Raw genomic sequence first — 26,426 nt, 5'->3', positions numbered from 1 at the left:
GTGGAAGCTTCATGCTTCCATGGTTTATGTATTTATTTTTGTTTTCTTTTAAAATGCTGTACTTCATGCCAGACACTTTCATGACATACATCAGATGTCTTACAACTTACGAATAACCTGCAGTGTTCGTATTGCATTCTCGAGGTCTGCCTCTCATTTTAGTATGTTAATTTGCTGTGTAGATTTTCCCCCTAAAATCTAATGCATCAGAGCAATTTTTAGAGTCCTAAAGACTTTTAAGGGACTTTTTCACCTTAACTACCCAATGGTTCCAAATGGTCTGCAAACAGAGCTCTAACCACTGGGTATGAGCCATCAGGAGCCAGAAGACAGAGCAAGCAGAGCAGCTGGAATGTAGTTTCTCTACAGTCACCAGCAGACTGTGCTGGCCAGGCTGTCTGGACATGCAGGAGATGTGGCAGAAAACAGACAGAAGGCCACCCGGCCATTTTTCACCATCAACTTGGATAACATTTTGCTGCTGTCAGCCAGGGATAGCTTCTTCACGTAATTGCCTCTCCTCTGTATCTAGGGTCTCTCTGCTAAACTCATCCTGTGGCCCCCTGCCATCTCCATGCAGTCCCCATCTGCAATGATTTAGCCACATCTCTTCATTCACAAAGTACTTAGGGAGCACCTGTTCTGTACTTGGCATTGGGCTTGGTGCTTGGGATAGAGTGATGAGCAAAAGAGATATGGTTCCTGCCTCCTGGAGCTTAAAGTCTAGTGGACAAGACAAATAAATCCCACTTGTAAGTTGTCACTACAGTCCTATTAAGGGAAATATGAGGGATTTAGATAGAGGAGCTAATTTAGATGGGGGTGAGTGGGGCAGGGCTGAGGGCGTGCTTTGTTGCCATGTGAACTTGAAGCTGAGGCCTAAAAGGTGGGAGCCCGGAGTATAAAATAGACACCATCATCAAAGTTAAATATACTCACAGTGCTTTCATAGTTAATTTTGAATCTGTGTCCAAGATAGAACCAGAGTGCTCTCTCTAAGTTCTTCCTGGACATTCTAGAAATGTTATCTTTTCTTCCTGGATTCCTGGTCCATATTTCCATTTTCTTCATGGCTCTCTCTATCATGGGTGTTTTGTCTTAATTTCTTCTTACTAGACTCACTGCCCGGTGTGAGTGGCCATGTGGGCAAGTTTACCTCAGCTAGTCTTTGAATTTCTCACCTAACTGTTGTCCTCAGACCAGCCTGTCTGCTTCTCTTCTCTGGGTCGACCGCTATGCTCCACCCATTGGAAGTTTCTGTGTGAGGCTCTACCCTTTCATCAGATCCATCTGCAGAGAGTGAGAGCTGTTGTAACATCGAAAGATCTCTAAGAAGCATTTAGAAGGAGGATGGACTTTGAGGTTATTCAAATCTGAATTCAGATCATGACTATTAGATGTGTGATCTGACCCCAGTTTGTTGGATCTTTTCCAACTTCACTGTCATTATCTGTAAAGTTATTGATGGTGTGGATTAGAAATAATGTGTGCCAACTAGCTGGCACATAGTTGGCATTCAGTGAAAGCAGCCACCTCTTGACTGAGGTAGGAGGTAAAAGAACAGCTTGCAGTAATTTTGGAACAGCAACTGAAGATTGGGTTTGGAGGGAATTTCCACACACGTTCTTTACACTCTGTGTGGCTGTGATGCCTCATGATTTGCAGGCAGAAGACAAGGCAGATGTGTTGAATAAGGAGCTCCTCTTGACCAAACAGAGGCTGGTGGAGACTGAAGAAGAGAAGAGGAAGCAAGAGGAAGAGACAGCCCAGGTAAAAGGAATATGTAGGCTTTTCTTTCCATAGGTGTGTTGGTAGGGAACTGATTAATACTATAAAAAAGAAGGAAAGTGAAATTTCTTCCAAATGAAAGGTGATGTTAAAGCAGTATTGAAGGTAGTTGAGTCTACTTACTCAACATTTGCATTCGGTATTTCTGACGTTGTTTTGAAGGGTGTTCAAAGAGGAGGCAGGATTTCTACCCTTGAACAGCTTTTAGGAATTTGCCTTTACTGAGATACTTAGCAAGAGTGTTGAGTTTTCTCTAGGTTTAGTAACTTGGAATTATGATCCAAGAGCTTTGACAAATCTGCAGATTTTGTGTTGTATCTCCAAAATGATTGACTTCTCTGAAGCAGTTTATGAGCACTGTTAACCGAAAGCCTACAGAGATCTCTGCTGAGAGTTGCCACACAGCCCCTGCCTCAATCAGTCACACTCATTTTCCTGATTCACACCTCAAGGAGCATCAGTATTCCTGGCAAACCTTTCAAACCTATTTTCTGGGGGAATATAAAGAAACCTTTTGGGAACCAGCCTTGAAGTTAGCACCCTACACTCTTCATGGGAGCTGTAAGGCTAACTAGCCAGAAAATGCCACCAGTGCAGAGCAGTACAGGACAGGGGCAGAGAGCGCTATTGGCCCAAAGAATTGGAGCTTCCAGCTTCCCCAAGGAAGAACATGCACCTTCATCAATGTTTTCTACCCGTGTCAGTCCCAGCCACGGGCCTGACAGATTAGATTATGACTCAGAGTCTCATCACAAACAATTGAAGTCTTCTGCCAAGAGTGTGTTTGAATTTTACTAATACAGCTAACTTGTATAAAGTGAGGAAGCATCTCAAATCCTGACTAACTTATTTTAATGAGTTTCATTCTGAGACATCAGTAATACTAAATTTAAAACACAGCATAAAGCATTTCAAAAATCTACATCCAAGCAACCAGAAAAAAAGTTTCACTAAAGTTACACGTGGAGGAATGTGTCATTTAGCACCTTCCAGACTTTATGAAAAGTGTTCCGTGATATTCCTTTTTCTTTGCAATTTGATTAAATGAGTCTTTGACATTTACAGTGGCCCAAGATGGGGGTGTGTATGTGTGTGTGTGTGTGTCAAAAATTTTCAGGGGCTGATTACCCAGTTTTAGATTATTTAGGTTCCTTGCTGGGTTTTGTTTCTTCTTTAGTTTCTGCTATCTTTGGGCCACTCAAGCTACATTAGATAAGGAATAAAGCTCTTGGCAAATGAATTTAGCCCAGGTTCTACCTGCTCCATGGTTCCATAGACATATACTAGTCCTTAGGCAATTGATACCTAAAATGGGAAGGAATACTCACCCTAGGAAGTGGCAAGAACAATGCAAGATGCTTTCCACTCTCTTGATTTTCTCCTATACCGAGAATTCTAGAGGGGCTGGACCACAAAAATAACTGTGGTTACAACTATAGCAGTCATAATTTAACATTTCAGTGACTGTAACAACTACCTGCCATTATGTGTCTCTTAAGCTCCTTCTACAGTCAGTTTCTTGAGTCCCTGAGTCTCCTGTCCTTCTCAAAAGCTCTTATCTTCCTTCCTCCATCTTTTCTAACTCTAATCCCCAAAGCCTCTTGTTTTTGCCTTTAGAGTTAGCAGCAGTAAAGGTAGACTATAAATAAGGAAGCCTACAATGATTTTTTTTCAGTAATTTAGAACATCAAGAGTAACAAATTTAGCATGCAGTGTTGCCTTGATGTTTTGTTTTCGACTCTTATAAGGATAAAGATAGCTTCTGAATGGATACTTATATAGCAATATGTTTAGAAGTAGCAAACATAAGCAATTTCATAGTGGGGTTGCTCATATGTCTTATATTTTACAGGAAAGAAAGTAAGGTTTCTGCCTCTCTGGAGATGATTGAGTTTTTCAAATTATCAAGATGCAGCTTCCATAAAAATAATTTAGATAGTTATTGTTACCATTTTTATTGACTATGAATCAGACAGACTTCGGTTTGTGAAAATGTATTAAGATTTTGGCTGAATCCCGATGTTTCTCATTTTATTCTTTCTAGCTAAAAGAAGTCTTCAGGAAACAGCTAGAGAAGGCAGAATATGAAATAAAGAAGACTACAGCTATTATTGCTGAGTATAAACAGGTAATGTACTAGTTATAGTTTGCTGCTATAAAAGTAATTTTTTTTTTTTTTTATTGCTTGAGGCCAGGAGTTTGAGACTAGCCTGAGCAATACAGCAGGACCCATCTCTACAAAGAAAAAAAAATTTTTAATTAGCCAGGCATAGTGGCATGTGCCTGTAGTCCCAGACACCTGGGAGGCTGAGGCAGGAGGATCACTTGAACCCAGCAGTTTGAGGCTACAGTGAACTATGATTGCACCACTGTATTCCAGCCTGGGCAACAGAGCAAGACCCTGTCTCTAAAAATATAAAAATAAAAAAGTAATTATTTTGTTGTTGTTTTTCTTTGGGGAAGAAATATTTTTGTTTTTAAAGTTTCCAGAATAGTTTTCCAGATTTATTAAATTTGGTGACTCACTCTCTTCTTTGAAGCAGACAGTGGTGAGACATACTTATTGCTTATAGCTTATTACTCATAACTGATAACTTGGGAGGTCTAACTGAACAAAACAATCTGTTGGTTGTTTATAATGTTTGGTAGATTTAGAGGAATGGAAAACCTTTTGATGATTGTTGAAATCCTATTTCTGCCTCACTCAGAAGCTAATTTCCAGTAGATCACACTTTGTACCATTTGCCTTTTTGCAAAATTTAGTCATTGTATTAAACAGCAGTAGCTAGGGGATCAGTGTGTCCGTTGCTATCACAGTACAGAATGTGGTAGACACTCTTTTTCCCACATGGCTATGTGGCATTCCGCTTTGCAGGCCAATGCTAGCAGGAGCTTTCTGTGTGAACCTTAAGATGCTTTTAACAAAGGGCTTACCTTCTTGAGGATGTTTCTGGCTCACATTATCAGAGTGGTCTCAGAAAGCCCTCCTTCCTGGTATCCACCTGTATCTTCCTATCCTTCCTGTTGGCTGGACATGGCAAGAACTCCTCTCATTGCTGAGATACACCTGAGTGAACTGTTCAAGTTCCAGGTTTCTAGAATTAATTAAAGTACCATATGCCATATTCTGATCTAAGGAGCTCCCTGGGGTCTTCCACATCACATAGGGTTCTGAAGTCTGATACTTACTTTTTTTAAAAATGTGTTTTTTTGCTTATAAATAAAATTTGTGTTCTTGTGGAAAATTAGAATAGTGCAGAGAAGGACAAAGAAAACAAATCTCTCTTAATGTTTCTAGTGAGAGATAATTATTGTAATATATGGAATATGCATCGTTGCTACACAAGTAATGCTTTATAAATAAATGTATTATATATCAATAGGATGAATTGTGTCATTTATCCTTTTTTTTTGTGACTAGCTTTAGTTCACTTAATATATTATGAACATCTTTCCATAAGGGATCCGCATATTCACGGAAGATGGAGAAATAAAATTTTAGAGCTATTTTACTCTTCTGTGATAATCAACATGTTTAATGCCTGCTCTCTGTGAGGCTTAATACTTTGACAGACAAAAAGATGAATGAATTCAATTTTTCTTCTCTAGAAGCTTATCATATAACGTGGAGATAATACTTATGTAGAAATAAGAGGAAAGGAAACTTATTACATGTGGGAAATGAAACTTTTGAGCTGTACTTCAAAGGCTAGGAAAGACTTGGATCTGTGGTGACGAAGAAGAAGATAGAAATGGTAGAAAGAGGGACCAGGATGTGCAAAGGTATGAAAGTAGGTTAGCAAGGAGAAAAGTAACCATTTGGTGAGTGATTCCAGTGCAAGAGAGAAGCAAAGGGATGTTAGGGTCCCAAGCAAGGAAAGGCTTCAGGGCTAGGCTCGGGACCTTGTATTTTATTTTGTCTGTGGTAGGATCTTTTTGAGCAGGAAAGTGGCATAATCAAGGACATATTTTTGGTACTAATCTGTCGCAGTGAGAAATGTGGAACCAAGGAGACAGAACACGAACACCAGAGTCCAAGTAGGAAGAACCAGGTCCCTGAACTAAAAAATCATGAAAATAGACAAAAGGGAGACACAAAAGATAGTTGTTATTATTATTATTATTGTTTGCTAGACAAGAGAAAACATTGAAGGTGGTGCTGAGATGCTCAATGTGGGCATCTAGGAGAAGAGGTGGTAAACACTAACTGATACAAGGAACATTAAAGACTGTGCTCTGGAATTTGCCATTGCTACAAATGCGTGTTCTTCGTTGCCACGTTATGTCATGAGTAGCCACCAAATGCAGCACTCTTCAGATAGTAATCCTTGGGACTATTCTCAAATATTATCTGGCAAGCCCTTGAAGTAATGCAACAGGCAACAGACCTAGCTGTTTGAAGATAAGTAGGATATAAGACACAATCTAAATGCATTTCATAGTTGGAATTGGCTATTGCTGGGTCTATGTCATGAGGTTTTGGTTTATTTAAAAGGGTTTAAGATTCACAAAATCTACCAGGATGATCATTCTCTTTCGTTTTGCTTTGTTTTGTTTTGTTTTTGAGATGGAGTCTCGCTCTGTCACCCAGGCTGGAGTGCAGTGGTGCAACCTCAGCTCACTGCAACCTCTGCCTCCCAGGTTCCAGCGATTGTCCTGCCTCAGCCTCCCAAGTAGCTGGGACTACAAGTGCATGCCACCATGCCCAGCTAATTTTTAGTAGAGACAGAATTTCACTATGTTGGCCAGGTTGATGTCGAACTCCTGACCTCAGGTGATCTACCTGCCTCAGCCTCCCAAAGTGCTGGGATTACAGGCATGAGCCACTGCACCCAGCCAATCTCTTTAACATCAGTCAATACAGTCCTACTAATGGTTCTTCCGGTTTGGATCTGGAGAAATTGGAATGAAACCCAACAAACTAAACTCAGCAGGCAAGCCCTCATCTCCAAAGCTATTTTTGAGTAGATTGGGATTTTGTTTTAATGTCTGTTTTGATAATAGAGGTAGACCGTATATGTTTTTGGCCAGAATTATACCTTTTTTTTTGAGATGGAGTTTCGCTCTTGTTACCCAGGCTGGAGTGCAATGGCATGATCTCGGCTCACTGCAACCTCCGCCTCCTGGGTTCAGGCAATTCTCCTGCCTCAGCCTCCTGAGTACCTGGGATGACAGGCACGTGCCACCGTGCCCAGCTAATTTTTTGTATTTTTAGTAGAGATGGGGTTTCACCATCTTGACCAGGATGGTCTCGATCTCTTGACCTCGTGATCCACCCGCCTCAGCCTTCTTTTTTTTTTTTTTAATTGAGATGGAGTCTCACTTTGTCGCCAGGCTGGAGTGTGATGGCATGATCTCAGCTCACAATCTCTGCCTCCCGGGTTCAAGCAATTCTCTTGCCTCAGCCTCCCAAGTAGCTGGGACTACAGGCGCATGCCACTATGCCCAGCTAATTTTAGTATTTTTAGTAGAGACAGGGTTTCACCATGTTGGCCAAGATGGTCTCAATCTCTTGACCTCGTGATTTGCCCGCCTCAGCCTCCCAAAGTGCTGGGATTACAGGCATGAGCCACCGCGCCTGGCCATGAAGGGACCTATTTCTACCATTTCTAATATTTGCTGGCACCTTATTTCAGAATCAATAATAATAATAGCTTTTATTTAACGTACACTTACTATTGGCCAGGTGTTATGTTAACCCCTTTACATCCTTTTTTTTCCTACTTCATTTCTAGAGCACAGCACTTTTGAATCACGAGGAAACTGAGTCTTAGAAAGATTAATGACTTTGCCTAAGCTCTCAAAGCCATAAAGAAATAGAGCTGGCCTGCCTTAAACTCACATTTAACTCCAGCAGCTAAGCTTTTAGTTTCTATGCTCTGTTGCCAAACCTACTTAATAAGAGCTTGAGTCTGTATTATTTTCTCTATCCACTCTGCCACTTCTTTTTCTTTCTTTTCTTTTCTTTTTCTTTGAGATGGAGCTTTGCTCTTGTCGCCCCAGGCTGAAGTGGAGTGGTGCGATCTCAGCTCACTGCAACCTCTGCTCTTGGGTTCAAGCGATTCTCCTGCCTCAGCCTTCCGAATGGCTTGGATTACAAGCATGCACCACCACGTCTGGCTAATTTTTTGCACTTTTAGTAGAGATAGGGTTTCGCCATGTTGGTCAGGCTAGTCTTGGATTCCTGACCTCAGGTGATCCACCTGCCTCAGCCTCCCAAAATGCTGTGATTACAGGTGTGAGCCACCACACCTGGCCCACTCTGCCACTTCTTAAGGAAACTTTCGTGATTGAAAACTGATTCTGTGACAGTAGACAAGAGATAGTTCTGTCCAGAATTCTTTTCATCAAGATTTTCTCAGCATACTAACTTGTACAAAGTGAATACTAAACGAAGATTCCATTGGTTGATTCCAAAAATGAGGCCGGGAATTCAAGCAGCCACAGAAGGCTAGTGACAGAAAGAAACCACATCTACCCCCTGTATGTTTCTACTAATTAAGGTACAGTGTGCTTTACACATGGAGCATTCCAGCCATCCTGCTCAGTTCAGAAATGACTGGCATTTGCAGTGCTGTTCCTTTGCAGAATTCCTTCTAGGATCAGATATGCCGGAGTAATGTATGAATTGATAAGTAGTTATGTGTACATGCTGCAAGAGTCGTTCTATTTTCTAGTAAAGGACTCTTTTCTCACCTTTAGATCTGTTCACAGTTGAGTACCAGGCTGGAGAAACAGCAAGCAGCCAGCAAGGAGGAGCTGGAAGTGGTAAAGGTAAGGAGTGAAATCATCCTGTGATGAAATTTCTTCCAAAGTCACACAGCTTGTAAGTACCTGAAAGAACCCCCAAACCACTATTTTGTATTAAAGGATTATAGGAATTATGAAGACTAGGATCTCTCTCTTCCAACCAGGTGTGACTGTCTTCCCTCCCAGCTGAAAGGTTATGATGCTCCCATAAATCATATGGACTGTCAGAGGCAGGTAACATGAAAGGTGTTAGGATTTTACATTGTCAAAAAGAGGTGCCACAGCTTTAGATGAGCCATGTAGTTTTCTTGGGTAGTGTGAACCTGAGAACCCTCAGAAGCCCATATCTGACTGAACCTGAATTGATGTGGCTTCAGTATAGGACTCAGTAGGATCATCCCATCACTCTCTTTAAAAGTAAACACCATGGGCAATATAGAACTTAGCAGGAAAACATGTGTTGGGTAACTGATTCTTGCACTAAATTTTTAGAGGTTTATTTTATTTATTTATTTTTTCGACACGGAGTTTCGCTCTTGTTACCCAGGCTGGAGTGCAATGGCGTGATCTTGGCTCACCGCAGCCTCCACCTCCTGGGTTCAGGCAATTCTCCTGCCTCAGCATCCTGAGTAGCTGGGATTACAGGCACATAGAGGTTTATTTTTAAAGAAAACCTGTGGCATTTGTTTACTTGCTGCCCCCTGGTGGTAAAATGCATTATGTTGCTGCTCTATGTGAAAAAACATGGCAGGGTGTGGTGGCTCATGCCTGTAATCCTAGCATTTTGGGAGGCTGAAGCAGGTGGATCCTGCGGTCAAGAGATCGAGACCATCCTGGCCAACATGGAGAAACCCCATCACTACTAAAAATACGAAAATTAGCTGGGCATGGTGGCTCGTGCCTGTAATCCCAGGTACTCAGGAGGCTGAGGCAGGAGAATTGCTTGAACCCGGGAGGTGGAGGTTGCAGTGAGCCGAGATCATGCCACAGCACTCCAGCCTTGGCAACAGAGTGAGACTCCGTCTCAAAAAAATAACAAAAAAACAAAAAACAGGCCAGGCGCGGTGGCTCACACCTATAATCCCAGCACTTTGGGAGGCTGAGGTGGGTGGATCATGAGGTCAAGAGATCGAGACCATCCTGGTCAACAAGGTGAAACCCCGTCTCTACTAAAAATACAAAAAATTAGCTGGGCATGTTGGCGCATGCCTGTAATCCCAGCTACTCGGGAGGCTGAGGCAGGAGAATTGCCTGAACCCAGGAGGTGGAAGTTGCGGTGAGCTGAGATCGCGCCATTGCACTCCAGCCTGGGTAACAAGCGCGGAACTCTGTCTCAGAAAAAAAAAAAAGAGAATCCAGCTGTCTTCTCTTAAGCCATACAGTAAAGAGATTTACAAAAATGTAAAAAAAAAAGATTACTTATTCCATAGAAACAACAGTAAACCAATGGATTGGTACTCTTAAGAGGCAATGTGGGCACAATCAACTCCTGGGACCAGTGTTACAGAAACCTGACATCATCTTATTTGAATGCATTCAGGTTTCATACCTGTAAATAAATATGTATTAAGGAATTTAACATATAATTTGACAATCTTGAAAAGTGATTTAACCTTTCTAGGCTTCATTTTGTTTTCTATAAAATAGAGATAACGGCCCATCGCGGTGGCTCACACCTGTAATCCCAGCACTTTGGGAGGGTGAGGTGGGCAGATCACAAGGTCAGGAGATCGAGACCATCTTGGCTAACATGATAAAACCCTGTCTCTACTAAAAACGCAAGAAAATTAGCCAGGTGTGGTGGCACATGCCTGTAGTCCCAGCTACTCTGGAGGCTGAAGCAAAAGGTGGAGGTTGCAGTGAGCCAAGATCACACCACTGCACTCCAACCTGGGTGACAAAGAGAGACTCCATCTCAGGGGTAAAAAATAAATAGAGATAACTTGATCTGCCTCATATAATCATTCTGAATGTTAAATAAGATAATGAATACAAAGTACATAGTGTATATAAAGTGCTTAGATTAGTACCTGACATACAAGACTTTGTATTCAAAGCATTTTCTTCTTACTCACATTACAGAGTATTAATCAGGGATGTATTGAGTATAGGGTTGGTGGTCTCCCTCTCTGATGTGCTAAAATTTTGTGTTTGTATCATCCCTTTCTGGTCCATCTTTGCACTTCTTTCTAGTTAGCATTTATCACTGTTTGTACATTATAGGCATACTGACCAAGATTCAGTTGATGAGCTGTCATGGAATTAAAGGGTTAACTATCCTGAACTGAAAAATTTTTTATTTCTTCTTCTAAAAAAAGTTGGGGGTGGATACATGTGCAGAACGTGCAGGTTTGTTTCATAGGTATACGCATGCCATGGTGGTTTGCTGCACCTGTTGCCCTGTTTTTTAAGTTTCCTGCCCTCAGTCCCCACCCCACAACAGACCCTAGTGAGTGTTGTTCCCCTGTTCTGTGTCCATGTGTTCTCAATGCTGAGCTAAAATCTTTATGGAAATAACAAAATGAGAATTTATATTGATTACTCAGAAGTTTATTGAGCATGTACGATGTGCATAGCTATTAGACTGCCATTTTGTTATAGAAATTACTCATCAAAGGGAGCTTAAAATTTTCCTGTAGGAAAACATTAGCTGGGCATGATGGTGCATGCCTATAATCCCAGCTACTCAGGAGGCTGAGGTAGGATAATTGCCTGAACCGGGAGGCAGAAGTTGCAGCGAGCCAAGATCGCGCCATTGCACTCTGGCCTGTGCAACAAGAGTGAAACTCCATCTGGAAAAAAAAAAAAAAAAAAAAAGCCGGGCTTGGTGGTTCACACCTGTAATCTTAGCACTTAGGGAGGCTGAAGCTGGCAGATGACGAGATCAGGAGTTTGAGACCGTCCTGGCCAACATGGTGAAACCCCATTTCTACTAAAAATACAAAAATTAGCCAGGCATGGTGGTGCATGCCTGTAGTCCCAGCTACTCAGGAGGCTGAGGCAGGAGAATTGCTTGACCCGGGAGGCAGAGGTTGCAGTGAGCCAAGATCACACCATTGCACTCCAGCCTGGGTGACAGAGTGAAAGTCTGTCTCAAAAAAAAAAAAAATTCCTGTAGGACAAGTTACGTACACATGCAAATGAAGAAGTTAGGAAGCAGTTCAAGGGAGCTAAATTGGGCTGGGCTCATGCCTGTAATCCCAGCACTTTGGCAGGCTCAGGTGGGCAGATCACCTAGGTCAGGAGTTTGAGACCAGCCTGGCCAACATGGTGAAAACCCCTCTCTACTAAAAATAACAAAAATTAGCCAGGCGTAGTGGTTCATTTCTGTAATCCCAGCTACTGTAGAGGCTGATGCACAAGAATCACTTGAACCCCGGAGGTGGAGGTTGCAGTGAGCTGAGATCACACCACTGCACTCCAGCCTGTGCAGCAGAGTGAGACTCCATCTCAAAAAATAAAAAATAAAAGTGCTAAAATGGATCACACTGACAATCAGAGTAGTAGAGAAAGCAACATCATGAGAACTACAGACCCAAAAAGGCTTTATGGAGAAGGTTGGACTAACGCAGGATAGACAGAAATTAGAAGTGTTTAGAAAGAACAGTGTAGGAGAAATAATGTGAATGAAGACCCAGACATAGGAATGAGTATTTCAGTGTCTCATTACAGAGACTGATGTGATTAGAATATATATTAAGGAACAGACGAAAATATTGGCAAAGTAGGTTAGGTAAGACTACCTAATGAAAGGTCATGACATTCAGGAAGAGGAACGTAAACTTTTCTTAGCCAGAATGAAGAAGAACTAGGCTCGTGCCTGTCATTCCAACACCCACCTCTGCCCAGGCTTAGGTGGGTGGATCACTTGAGTCCAGGATTTGACCAGCCTGGGCAACTTGGTGAAACCCTAGCTCTACAAAAATTAGCTGGATGTGGTAGCATGCACCTGTAGTCCCAGCTTCTCAGAAAGCTGAGGTGGGAGGATCACTTGAGCCCAGGAGGCTGAAGCTGCAGTGAGCTGTGAGTGTGCCTCTGCACTCCAGCTTGGGTGACAGTGAGACCCTGGTACAAAACTAAAAAAAAAAAAAGACACTATATCTTCTTTTTTAAATGATGATGAGGCTGAAAACAGTGAATTCATTTGATCGAGGTTACACAGCTAGTAGAACCAGAATTTAAAGCCAGGAAGTCAGACTCTAAAGTCAGTAACATTAGCTGTGAGACTGTACTGCCTCCCCTTTCTCTAGTGCTTCTTCCTGTCTCATTGGGTGTGATAGCGTTTGGTTTTTCCAGTTTCCTGTAATAATCTTCTTTTGTCATGATCACCCTGCAGTTCATTCTTTACACTATAATCAGAATGAATGTTCCCAAATATAAAGTGATATTTGACTCTTACTCTGTGTATCAATTTAGAATTAGATTGGCCACATATAGGAAACCTAAAATAACATTGGCTTAAACATAAAAGGTATTGATTATTTTACATAAAAGCAGTCTAGGACTAGAAAGGTTGATCCTTAATGCCATTAGTCACCCAAGCTAATCAGTCATTAGTGACCCCCATCTTCATGTGGACTTCTATCCTAAGGGTCACCTAAAACCAATCCTTTCAGCTACAGCTCCCACCATCACACCCACACTGTATGGCAGAATTTTAGTCCAAAAGGAGATGCAAGATATAAAGGCCTCATTCCCCTGGATGAGCTCTTTCTAAGCAGCCTTCTGAGAAGCTCCCCTCTACGCTTCTGCTTACGTAGCAGCTTTGAGGGAATTTACGAAGTGTCACCTTTTATCTAGACACACTGTCAGCTCAGATAAAGTCAGGGTCTGTTACTGAAGGGGAAGTGGATTCTGGGTGAGAATGAGCAGTGCCCACCACATTTTAGCAGGTCTGCCGGACTGCAGCTCTTCAAACTTACTCTTCTGTCTTTGACATGTAGCACAGGGCTTTGTAGAGTAAATGAATACGTGTTTAGTAGGATAAAATCAGAATTTGGCAGCATGGTATTTCAAGACCTTTATGACCTGGCACAGGGATCTCTCATCTTACTCGTTTCTGTATCACTTACTTTCTGCTTAAGCCATTTGGCATTCTTTGAAGTTACCTGAAGGTGCTATGTCTCTGCACAGGTGTGGGCTCCTTACTGAAATGCCATCCTCCCTCCCTCTCATTTGGTTATAAACCTAATAAAGTTACTTAGCCAGCTTTGTACACTTTTAAGACTCAGATCAAAAGCTATTTCTTTAACATTTTTAGTCAACAAATATTTAGTCAACGGTAAATACACAAAAAATATTTACAATATGCCTATACTGGCCTAATTATTCTCAGAGGTTCTTAAGTAAGAGAGTGACAGGTTTTGTTTTTACATGTCTAATGAATATTAATGAACAGGAATATCAAGACTAGATTATGGATGTGATGAGAAGGAAGCCAGTGAGTACTGAGAAGGCGACCCTTAGGGATGCAAGCCTGGACCGGGAAGAGCTCGGAGACGCCAGAGGAAGAAATTAATGGGATAAAAGCTGGACATGGGATGAAAGAGGAGCTAATGAAAAGATGGCCTAGAGTCTTCAGGTCCAAATGGTGGAGACTTGCCATTAGGAATGTGGCAAAAGTGTGGTGGAGAGTTGCTGTCCGTGTATGTGAAGAGAGGAGGATGGGCAGGGACACATTGAGCTTGTCTCAGTAGGACACCAAAGTAGAAATAGTGTGTAATATCTTTTGTCTCTGCTGAATCATTTTTTATTTTATTTTATCCCTAATGAATTATTATTATTTTTCCAACCCCAAGAGGGCTTCCATAATGAATTATTTTTGAAGGTGTTTTAAGAACACAACAGCACTGTTATCTGGAACAGAGTTGCGGTTGTTCAGTGCTGTGTGCCCAGTTGGCAATCGAGGCATGTGGTAGAGTTACTTGCATTCCTTTAAACAGTAGGACCTCTTTACTTAAACCTCAACAACAGGATATGTACTTTGTTGCAAGAATAGATTTAGGTTAGTCATGTTGCCCTTCCTCAGTCTACAATAGGCAAGTTACTTAAACTCCGAGTTTCTTTCTTTACGACATGGGGTGATGATAGTGCTTACTCGTACAGTTGCTCTAGGATTAAGTGAAATACTACAAGTAGCGCATTTGGTGTGGGGCTTGGCATCTAGTTAGAGTCATGATAACATAAATTTTCTAGAACAGATTTCAAAGAGATGCTACAGTACTTTCCATTTCTAGGGTATTTCTAGATATACTTTAGGAAAAAGGAGCACCTGTCTTGGATCGTTGGGTTTGGGCTGACCGCAGTGATTTTGATTGCAGCACAAGAAAATTAATTAACCTTCAGAAATGGGCCCGCATTTGATGACAATAAGCAGCATCTAAAAAGTCATATATTGATTCAGAAAGTGATTCAGCCTATGAAATGCAGCTTGATGTTGGTTATCTCTTGTGCATACTTTAGGGTAAGATGATGGCATGCAAACACTGCAGTGACATTTTCAGCAAGGAGGGCGCTTTAAAACTAGCAGCTGCCAGCAGAGAGGACCAAGGAATTGAAACGGATGATGAGAAGGACTCACTTAAGAAGCAGCTGAGAGAGATGGAACTGGAACTTGCACAAACCAAGCTGCAGTTGGTGGAGGCCAAGTGTAAAATTCAGGTTGGTAATTTGATAAAAGAACAAGAAGAAAGAATAAACAGTAATGGTCCAGGATACTCTAGTACTTCAGAACACACCTGTCTAGGTCAGAATTGTGTGATTTATACATTTTCTGTCTACTAATGTGTCCTGCGTAATCACATTTTATATTATGTATTCTTAACACTGATATAAACAAATATATAATTTTAAATGAAATTTTAATAACTAAAATCTATCTTATGAGAACTTAATTAAGCATATGCTTTTTGTTTTTTTTTACCCTGAGATTTTTTGCCTACACCCTTTTGGTCACTTTAGTAGCTGATCCTGAAAATGAGAAGTCAAACCCACTCGCTGTCCGTACCCTGAGAGTCACGCATCGGCTGATACCCGTTCTTTTCTTTGGAACTTCTTTCTTTAGCTCATTTTGTCAAACCCCTTTCCCCATTATCTTTCTCCATATTGGAGCATAATATAATTAGAAATAGTCCTGGCTTCTGATGGACACTTCTTCATTTTCCCAGTGATCCCTACCAGCGGCATGGTTGCCATGTCGCCAACTTCCACCACATCAGCCAGCTTCACCTTCTGTCTGCTCTGACCTTGGACATTCTTAGGGCAAAGCCTACTTCTTTTGAACTAGAATTCATTATGCTTATACTATCAGTAAAAATTCATCCATATGTTTACATTTATTTGTGGGGGTTTTTTTTTTTTTGACAGAGTCTCACTCTGTTGCCCAGGCTGGAGTGCAGTGGTGCAGTCTTGGCTCACTGCAACCTCTGCTTCCTGGGCTCAAGCAATTCTCTTGCCTCAGCCTTCCAAGTAGCTGGGACTACAGGCGCACACCAACAAACCCAGCTAATTTTTGTATTTTTAATAGAGTCGGGGTTTCACCATATTGACCAGGATGGTCTCAATCTCTTGACCTCGTGATCCAACCACCTCGACCTCCCAGAGTGCTGGGATTACAGGCGTGAGCCACCGCGCCCAGCCTATTTGTGTCTTTTAAACCTGTTATCTTGGGTTGCAACCTAAACCTAAATTTGGACCTAACTTGCAGGGGAAAAAAGAATAAAATGAGGTTTTCTTTCACTGTTGAGAGAAAGCACAGATTCTAGCTTTTTGATAAATCTTTTAACTCTCAACTTTATCTTTGTATTAAGAAGCCAATTAAATCTCTCCTGGGTTTTGTGGGAGGAAAACTGGCAGCACATACCTTGGGACCCCAAAAAGCTGTGCGCTATTATTTATTTATTTGGCAGAGAGAAAACATTTATTTAACTCAGATGATTTTCTTGCTTTAATTAGGAACTTGAACATCAGAGAGGGGCCCTTATGAATGAAATCCAAGCTGCAAAAAACTCTTGGTTTAGCAAAACCCTGAACTCTATCAAAACGGCCACGGGCACCCAGCCATTGCAGCCACCACCAGTCACCCAGCCACCCAAGGAGAGCACATAGTTCCAGCCTTACCCAAGCACAAGAGCACAATGATCAAGCAGTGGAAACCTGGGAGGATTCTTCCTTGTGTCCCTTTGAAGGAAAGTCAAGGAGGCCAGAAAACAAGCCAGAATCTTTCAGTAGCTCTCACTCTTTGTTGTATGACACTTTTCAAAGGGATGTTATTTAAACTGACCTGTTCTATGTTGAATACCTATTTACCAGCTTCTTCATGGAAGGCCATGTTCAGATCCATCATAGTATGACACATTATTTTGTATGCCTGATGTTTAGTTGGAAATAAGTAATTCAGAACTAAATGCTTTTTTATTTAGAACTCAATTAATTAATTCATAATTATTTTTATCTTACATAAAATGGAGACATCTTGTTATTCCAAGGTTGAAGTGATAGGAAGATCTTTGTCACAGGAAAAAAAATTGAAACCTAAACCTCTTAACTTTTCAGGATTTATTCAGATAAAGCACACTGTGGGGCCAGGCATGACCACTCTCAGGTTTCCTCCTGAGCCTGATTCCCAGGGGAGTCATAATCCTCTCCAAAGGAAAGAACCAATCAGTGATGATCATTGGTTGACTTTCATTTTCTGTTTGGTACATCTGGAAATGAAGTGCCAGGAATAGATGGGCTATTCAGAATACACACTAGGTAAATGGAACTGAGATTTTAATAAGCGTAGGTTAGAATCATTTGGGCTGTGGTATTCTAACAGATCCTGTTAAGAACTCCACGTGGGACTTACAAGTTCCTAAGTATGCCTAAGTATAGACACAGATGGGACTTCTGGCAATTTTAAGGTTAAAGGTGGATAGTACAATTTATACACTTAGGCAGGCTTCACCAGAGACGCCTAATAAGGCCCAGGATCAGCCATTGTGCTGAATATAGTGGAATACAGAACCAGGGACAGAGTATTTCATTTAATGTTGATATATACTTGCTAAGGAAACACTAACCCACTGCAACTTTGTTAAAGGACATAGTACTGAAACAGGAAATAGAGGTCAGCCTCACAGCATCTTAGTTTAATGTTGGGCAACTTTTTCTGATTTCTGTAGTTCCCTGAAAGTGTGTCTTTCGTACCCATAGATTAAGAGATACAAATGCATTTGTAACATTTTTGATTGAATATAAAACCTTTAGAGAAATACTTATCTCATGGAAAGGTAAAGTTACTGTTTAAAAATTAGTGGAAATATTTTATCAATTACATTTAACATGCCTATAAAATTAGTCCTTTCAGGAAATTGATAAGAGCAAAACTATTTTTATTTTATAAGCTATTTTGGAGGCCTCTGATCCTTTCACGTCAACCAAACTGCTATTAGGTATGTACAATAACATTTGTTGATATTCATCATTGCTCTCATTGTTGAACATATTATTCGCAAAGGATCTTAAACTCTGTAGTGCCAGAATGATTCTCATGTGTGCCATATGTTGCAATTAAAAGTAACACACTCTTAGAAGTAAGAATCAAATAAGAGCATCTCCACCCAAGGAGGATGGACCAAGTTGCTCCCAGTGGATCTTTTCCTCTAAAGTGGTCTTTTATGTTCTAAAATGTGAAATCCCCTTTATCTGCATTTATATCATCTACAGTCCATAAAATGGATGTGATTGTTCATCTGTTTTACTCATCAGATAATACTCCTTACATGAATTTTTGTTGTTCTGACATCTTTCATTACAAAATTTATTTTCTTCTTACCAAAAAGGAACATAACCCAGCATTCCAAGTGTCTATGTTGACTTTAATATTCTCTACATGGTGGTCTAGATAAGCTAACTTTTTTTTTTTTGTAAAATATAATAGCTAGAAAATGCTATCTTCGCACTTGTTTTTGTAAATCATAGGCTGTTAGCTTTATTGGTACTTTATGCTCTAATTCCAAGAAGTTCTGTGCAGTTGCCTTATCAAATTGCCAGCTAAATTAAAGATGCTCTTTTGTGTTGTGAATTTCATAGTTCTGTACAGAGCTTGTTTCAACTTAGGAAAATAAGTACATTCCACAGAATGCCTAAAGCATAATTTTCTTTAAAGAATAGTAGGTGAGGGAGAAAGATAATGGCTCTAGGTCAATCCCTGATCTGGAGACCTTGTTCAACTTCATAGTCCCTTTCCTTTTAAGAGAAGAATCCCCTCTGGCCAGGCACGATGGCTCATGTCCATAATCCCAGCACTTTGGGAGACTGAGGTGGGCAGATCAGGTGTTCAAGACCAGCTGGCCAACATGGTGAAACCCTGTCTCTACTAAAAATACAAAAATTGCCAGGCGTGGTAACAGGTGCCAGTAATCCCAGCTACTCAGGAGGCTGAGGCAGAAGAATCGCTCGAACCCAAGAGGCAGAGGTTGCAGTGAGCCAAGATCGCGTCATTGCACTCCAGCCGGCGACAAGAGCAAACTCTGTCTCAAAAAAGAAAAATCACCAGGTGCATACATGTCAAGTTTTTGATAAGTCCATCTTTTGAGTTTTCTTGTAGCTCTTTCAAAAGATTTTGAGGGCAATACATAGTTTTTTTTTTTATTCTCCAGCCCCATATGGGTATCCCTGATGGTACCATAAGCCTAAACTCTCCCTCACTGCAATGCCTTTGAGTTAGTAGCAATAGTAAAGACTAGAAACAAAAAAATTCAGAATTTGGTATGTGATATGATTGTTCATACGATGTTATAATAGCAATATTCCAAACAAAATGTCCTTCACTGTCTACTGTTTGAAAACTCATGCATTCCAGCATGAAGTAACTGCTAGTTTAAATTTCACTTATTTTGAGATATATTTTGAGAATTGCATCTCTTCTCTTGAATTTCATTTAGAAGAGATTAACCAGCCAAATATCCAGGAAAGTTTCAAAAGATTCTAGTATTTTCTCTCCTTTCCTAGGATGCACTCTGTATAAAACATTCCTCTGGAAATCTAATATTTGTAATATCTGAGAACTGATCATTTCAATTTTCATGAAATTCTGTAAAAATCATTAAATGAATGAAATTCAACTTGGTGATGCACTTCATCAAGTTTTATATCTTGAGAATCTCAACACATTCTTTAACTCTGAAAGAAACCAAGCTGGATTTTGCGGTGCATATGTTTGCTAGCTTCCCACATCCTGAGCCATGTCACAATTTGGTTATATTTAGTTACACATAATTTAATGCAAAGAAATTCTCAGTTACTTAATGTTCTGTTTATTTATGAGTGCCTATCAGGAACACTAATAAGAATGCCACTCAACCAGTGTCTTCTCCTGCCCCTCTCCCAGCTGCTAAATTCGTACTTTCTTCTTCATTGGCTTTCTGAAATGTCCCTGGTAAAGTAGAAAAGCAACCTTTGTACAGATGTAGGGATATTTAGTAGTATGTATCTTGTTTCTTTGTTTTCCTAAGGTGTATTAATATCTATTTTTTTCCAACCCCTGCTCCATTTTCTTAAAATGTTTTCCAGTTAATAACTAGTTGCTTTATTTCCTAACTGAAGTGAGAAACAAGAGAAAAGAATACAGATTTGGGCAGAGGCGATACAGTTAGATCCTTAAAGGAGTCAGTCAGTCACCCAGAAGGAGAATCACATGTGTAACTAATGTAAGGGCTTGAACCTTCTTTTACTTTTGCTAAAATTAGTCTACCAACTCTTCAACCAACCTTGACATCAAACACTTAGGTGGTTGTCTGATTTGGGGACCCCAAAGGGAATTAAAAAAAAAACTTTTTAAAAAGTAAATGCCTTAGTTTTGTTTTATCTTCTGGGAAAGAACACTTTTACTTGATAAGCAAGGTGATTATATTATATAACTTGCCCTTAAAAACATTCCAAAATGGCCAGGCACAGTGGCTCATGCCTGTAATCCCAGCACTTTGGGAGTTGAGCAGGCGGATCACAAGGTCAAGAGATTGAGACCATCCTGGCCAACATGGTGATACCCTGTCTCTACTAAATATACAAAAATTAGCTGGGCTTGGTGGTGCAAGCCTGTAATCCCAGCTACTCGGGAGGCTGAGGCAGGAGAATCACTTGATCCCAGGAGGCGGAGGTTGCAGTGAGGCAAGAGCATGCCACTGCACTCCAGCCTGATGACACAGCGAGACTCTGTCTCAATTTAAAAGAAAAAACAAACTCCCAAATACTGACTCTTTTGCTCCAATTACAAGTGAAGAGTGAAGAAATTCTGTAGTATGACTTGAACACTGTTAGGTTTGTATGTGTGTTTAATTGGAGGAATTTTATATAGAGAGTATCTTATATATACTCTATATAAGTATATATACTCTATATAAGATACTCTCTCTATATATCTCTGCTTCTTTTGTTTACCTGGGTACCATACAACCAAATACACATTTCAGGAAATCTCAAATGTGTATTTGGTTGATCAAAGAAATGATGATCAAAGCCAGAAGGCCAGACCACAGCTTTGTAGCCTGTTTCCTACTACCAGATGTAAAACTCTTTCTAGTCACCATGCTGACAGTCACATTGAACTAGAACTGTCCCAACACATTCTTCCTCTCTCATAGTGGCTTCCATTTAATACAGGCAAAGTCCTTTAGCTTAGCAAATTCTTCATCTTTCAAAAGTGAACAAAATGAGGACTTCAACCTTGGCGGCACCTCAGTAGGAGATGCCGATCTTGAGCTGTAATGAGAAAAGGGGATGTATAGGAGATTTTAGTGACTACAGTCAGCTGTCTGGCATTCCTTTCTCAGTTTGCATCTAAAAGGCTACATATGTCAAGCTTATCTCTACCTGAATATGCTGCCTGCTATAAAAACATTTCATTAATATATCCCACTCTTCCTACCTCCATCTCTGATTTGTCATTAGTATTCTGAAAAGCTTAAGAAAAAAGAATCGAGTAGAAAATGAACATTTTAAGTTATTTTCCTTTTTTCATTGACAATTAACATGTAAAATCATTTCCATTAAACTGTAACTTTTAATAACTATATATTATATATGGGATAAAATATATGGATGAATATTGAGAATATAAATGCATTGAAAGACTCTGGTGTCATGAAAGCACAAGAATAAGGCTGGAGATGGTCCCAGATCTAAGATGTCCCAAAAGCTATTGTATCAGTTTCTCTATTTTTGGTATTCTGCATAATGCATGAATCCTTAGTTCAAATGAGGGATGAAGTTTCTCAGTCAGCCCCACTTCCTTTCTTTCCAACTCCTACCTTTCCCTTGCTGAGGAGGTAGCAGAGATTCTGAATTATCTATTTTTATGAATTCTATGATTTTGTCCATGGCATCTCTAATTGAAAACAGGTTCTAGAATAAAGGAGTTGATTAGTCTGAACAGTACTAATTAACTACAAAATAAACCTTAGTTATCAGCCTCTTCCTCTATAAATAATGACCAATTAGATGTTTCCATAATTCCATATATTATGTATAGTACACTCTATAAATGTAAATGTAATGCTCGTCTAAAAAGTGCAATTTATTGTACATTGTCCCAACAAATGTTTACTTTTATAATTGTTATGAACTTGGATTAGTATCTTGTTTTTACGTGTGAATGAAGCCTTGTGAAATAAACAAATGCAACCGAGAGGGTAACAAGGTGACTGTTTTGGTGAGCCAGTGATGTTTTCAATGCTTCGTGTTGCCCCTTTGGCCCCATTAAGCAGTAATAAACATTTGTTCTGAAGTCCATGTATGTCTTTTTAATCTTTTTTTAGTTGACTTTATTCTGACTCATTTGAACCCAATGTTTATTTAACACTTCTTACACCTAACACTAGACTCCAGTCAACTTAGAAAACACATGTATGTACCCTGCAGAATGATATCCTGTGCAGCACGACCACAAAGAGCCTTAGTTTCCTCTCTACTGAGGTACCTTGTTTGCAAGAAACAGAAACCCTTGAAAGCTAGCTTAATAATAGTAATTTTAAGATGCAATTAATTAGGCTGGGCGCGGTGGCTCACGCCTGTAATCCCAGCACTTTGGGAGGCCGAGGTGGGTGGATCACAAGGTCAAGAGATCGAGACCATTCTGGTCAACATGGTGAAACCCCATCTCTACTAAAAATACAAAAAAAAATTAGCTGGGCATGGTGGCGCATGCCTGTAATCCCAGCTACTTAGGAGGCTGAGGCAGGAGAATTGCCTGAACCAGGAGGTGGAGGTTGCAGTGAGCTGAGATCATGCCATTGCACTCCAGCCTGGGTAACAAGAGCGAAACTCCATCTCAAAAAAAAAGAAAACTAGCTTAATAATAGTAATTTTAAGATTCAATTAATTAGGCTGGGTGCGGTGGCTCACACCTGTAATCCCAGCACTTTGGGAGGCCGAGGTGGGTGGATCACGAGGTCAAGAGATCGAGACCATCCTGGTCAACATGGTGAAACCCCATCTCTACTAAAAATACAAAAAATTAGCTGGGAATGGTGGCACATGCCTGTAATCCCAGCTACTTAGGAGGCTGAGGCAGGAGAATTGCCTGAACCAGGAGGTGGAGGTTGCAGTGAGCCGAGATCGTGCCACTGCACTCCAGCCTGGGTAACAAGAGCGAAACTCCGTTTCAAAAAAAAAGATGCAATTAATTAAAAGGAAATAGGGTGTCTGTATCATAGGTCCCAAAGGCTAAACGCTTGGGCCTGAACTGGCAGTGGGATAAGGGGCTGGAATGCCATCAGGACCCCCAAAGCAACTGGTCCTGTACCTATGCTGCTGCTTGTCCTTCCAGACAACACTTACCTGCTTCATTCTTCTCTCTGAAAACAAGCTTTCTCTGCTTCTAAGTACACAGCTACCAAGTTTACATATCCTGTATTCAAACTACCAGCAGAAGACTACCATCTCAATTGTTTCAATTACAAACTATTGAAAAAAGACGATTGGTTAATCCTGAGTCAGGTACCTGCTGTTGGTCCTTCAAGGTAGCAAGGTAGGAGATATTATATAATTCAAACCAAACTCCAGAGGTACTTACGAAAGTGGAGATAGTGTGCAGAGAATTCCAATGATGTCTCACTTGCATTTGCATTTTGTTCTGGGAATCTATGGAACCCAAGTGAAAGCTCAAGAGATTGGTCAGCTCCTCTTAGAATTCAGCATGTATTTAAAAAAATAATCAAAGGCTGTAAGATTATAGCTTTTGGCCCAAATCCAGACCTCAGACATCTTTCATTTGGCCATGTGGTGTTTGTTTTCTGAGACGGTCTTGCTCTGTCACTCAGGCTGGAGTGCAATGGCGTGATCTCAGCTCACTGCAACCTCCACCTCACAAGCTCAAGTGCCTCCCACCTCAGCCTTCCAAGTATCCGTGACTACAGGCATGCACCGCCATGCCTGGCTAATATTTCTATTCTTTTTATAGAGACAAGTTGTTGTCATGTGGCCAGGCTGGTCTCAAACTCCTGAGCTCAAACAATCTACCTGCCTCGGCCTCCCAAAGTGCTGGGATTACAGGCATAAGCCACCATGCCTGGCCCCCAGCTGGTATTTTAAACAATGCAAAACTTTACATTAAAACAATCAAAATTACTCAGAAGTGCTCACTTCAACAGCACATATACTAAAATTATAATCTACAGAGAAGATTGGCATGTCCCCTGCACAAGAATGACACACAAATTCATAAAGCAGTCCATATTTTGCACAGTCCCCAGAAGGTCATTCCTTTACCTGCTGACAAGCCCCAAGGGAACAGTATGAGTCAAAGCAAAAAAATTCAAAATTCAAAATATCCATTGAATTTGGCAGTTGGGAAATCATGAGTAAGCTTGACATGTACTGTAACTGGGGGAAGCGGAAGGGCTACCTGAAATAGACAACTAACTAAGAAATCATTTCATTTTGAAAGGAAAATTATTCCAAACTTTAGAAACAAGGCAAAAAGGTGAGCGGCATGCCCTTTCCATGTCAAACCAAGGACTAGGAGATTGTACTTTATTCATCTCATTGTTCACTGTTGATTTAAAGGTCCCAAACTGAATCTACACATTAACTGGTAGACATTTTTCCAGTAGGAATGCAAATCCCTACTTTCCAGTGGAACAGGTAATACCAAAAGTTATAGTTTATTACCTTGTGAGACATTAACCAGATTGTATCTAACCTGGTCACCTTATACTAACGTTCCATTGTTAAATTGCCTATAAATACCTGGCTATTCAAATACACTCTCATTAACTAATGAGTTGAATAAAGTATTTGTTACATGTCCATTTATATTTGCATGAGAGTCTTGATTTCACCTTTTTTGTAATAATACTTTAACAAAATTTTGACAACTGTCAAAGGAAGGCTCAGGGCAAAATCTTTTTAAAAGTTTACTTGCAAGGAAAGTTTATAATGAAATCCAGGCTTTAGGAGAACTTACCAAATAGAAATTACAACAAGTATTTAAAGGAAAAAAACAACATAACCTCCAAGTTTCTAGATTCTAGAATTAGTTTGTTTATGGCAGGGAAAAGCAATACTCACACTATCATGTTTTTAAACATCAGCATTGTAAAAGTCGGAGATATTTTCTTTTGTTCGATTGTCTTTAGGAAGTCTAATTTTACAGGAAAGGCTCAGGCTCAAGGTTTCATTTATATGGTGAACTAGAACTGGATATAATAACCCTGATGTGTGTGGAGTAGTGGTGTCATCATTATGTTTTTCCGGACTTTGGAAGCCAATGTACCCAATTACTCAGAATAGGAACAGGGCAAGGAGTTGGTTCTGCTTCTACATGGTACATGCAAGGACAATTATGGGGTGCAACTAGAGAGATGCCAACTGGAGTTTGTTTTGTTGACTCATGGATGGGAAATTCGAGCTGTTTATAAATGCTAGCAAAACAGAGAAAAAGGAGAGACTGGGGATAATCACCAGCCTTGTTTAGGGGAAAGGAAAGCAGAAAACAGATGTGGAGTCTGGTGTAATAGAATGACAGAGGGCCAAGGAAGTAGCCCAGGTATTAAGAAAAGAATGGTGGCTGGGCGTGGTGGCTCATGCCTGTAATCCCAGCACTTTAGGAGGCTGAGGCATGAGATCGAGATCAAGACCATCCTGGCCAACATGGTGAAACCCTGTCTCTACTAAATATACAAAAATGAGCTGGGTGTGGTGGTGTGTGCCTGTAATCCCAACTCCTTGGGAGGCTGAGGCAGGAGAATCACTTGAACCCGAGAGGCGGTCACACCACTGCACTCCAGCCTGGCGACAAAAGTAGACTCCTTTATGAGCTTCATGGCATTAAAAAAAAAAAAGAATAGTAAAATCAATGATCATACATCTAGCTTTTTAGGCTAATAGAAAAGAATAGAAATACCAAAGGACTGCACAGAGTCACAAAGCATTGATGAAGCTGAAAATAGGCATGGTAGGAATTACGGAGTAGGGGTGCTGGAAGAAAACAGAAAACTACCTTCAGAACATGGGCTGTTAGAGCTTTGGATTTTGGAGATGGGCAGCTCTGTGGCATGGTAAGACCTAAGATGTGGTCATGGGTGTAGGTGGCCAAGTAACAAAGCCAGAGCTGGTATTTACAGAGTGCTTACTATTTTTAGGGACTCTGCTATGTGGTTTTATGTGAGTATCCTGAATTTAATTTTCCAACAATGTTACTAGGTATTCCAGTCCCCATTTTGACATAAGTAAACACAGGCCTCTGAGATTTTAAATAACTAGCCCCTCTAGTGTGAAGCCTGGATGCAAATGTGTGTGTATGCGTGTATATATACACACACACAGGTACATATATGTGTATATATGCATGTATGTGTGTTTATATATATAAATATAGCTATATATTTATATATATTTGTGTATAT

At 40.5% G+C, this 26,426-nt stretch overlaps 1 protein-coding gene and 1 non-coding gene across 11 annotated transcripts in view; both read left to right on the top strand.

The window, feature by feature from the left end:
- RABGAP1L (RAB GTPase activating protein 1 like) overlaps positions 1–22,311 on the top strand; it is a 737,216-nt gene extending 714,905 nt beyond the window's left edge. For all 10 annotated transcript variants that reach the window (XM_078356264.1, XM_035280064.3, XM_035280065.3 and 7 more), the window contains 5 exons: positions 1,666–1,770; positions 3,833–3,916; positions 8,491–8,562; positions 15,001–15,198; positions 16,492–22,311. In XM_078356264.1, the coding sequence (XP_078212390.1) occupies positions 1,666–1,770; positions 3,833–3,916; positions 8,491–8,562; positions 15,001–15,198; positions 16,492–16,644 (612 nt within the window). In that variant the 3' untranslated portion in view covers positions 16,645–22,311. The remainder of the gene's footprint in view (positions 1–1,665; positions 1,771–3,832; positions 3,917–8,490; positions 8,563–15,000; positions 15,199–16,491) is intronic.
- A 1,843-nt stretch (positions 22,312–24,154) lies between these two features.
- Positions 24,155–24,260, top strand: LOC118149318 (U6 spliceosomal RNA). The gene has a single exon (XR_004736707.1). It is a non-coding gene; the product is annotated as a U6 spliceosomal RNA (small nuclear RNA).
- Positions 24,261–26,426: the final 2,166 nt, after the last annotated feature.

The sequence above is a fragment of the Callithrix jacchus genome, chromosome 18 (genome assembly GCF_049354715.1).
Source record: "Callithrix jacchus isolate 240 chromosome 18, calJac240_pri, whole genome shotgun sequence".
Lineage (NCBI taxonomy): Eukaryota > Metazoa > Chordata > Mammalia > Primates > Cebidae > Callithrix > Callithrix jacchus.
The sequence above is the reverse complement of the archived record's forward strand: the minus strand, read 5'-3'. Positions and strand labels throughout refer to the sequence as shown.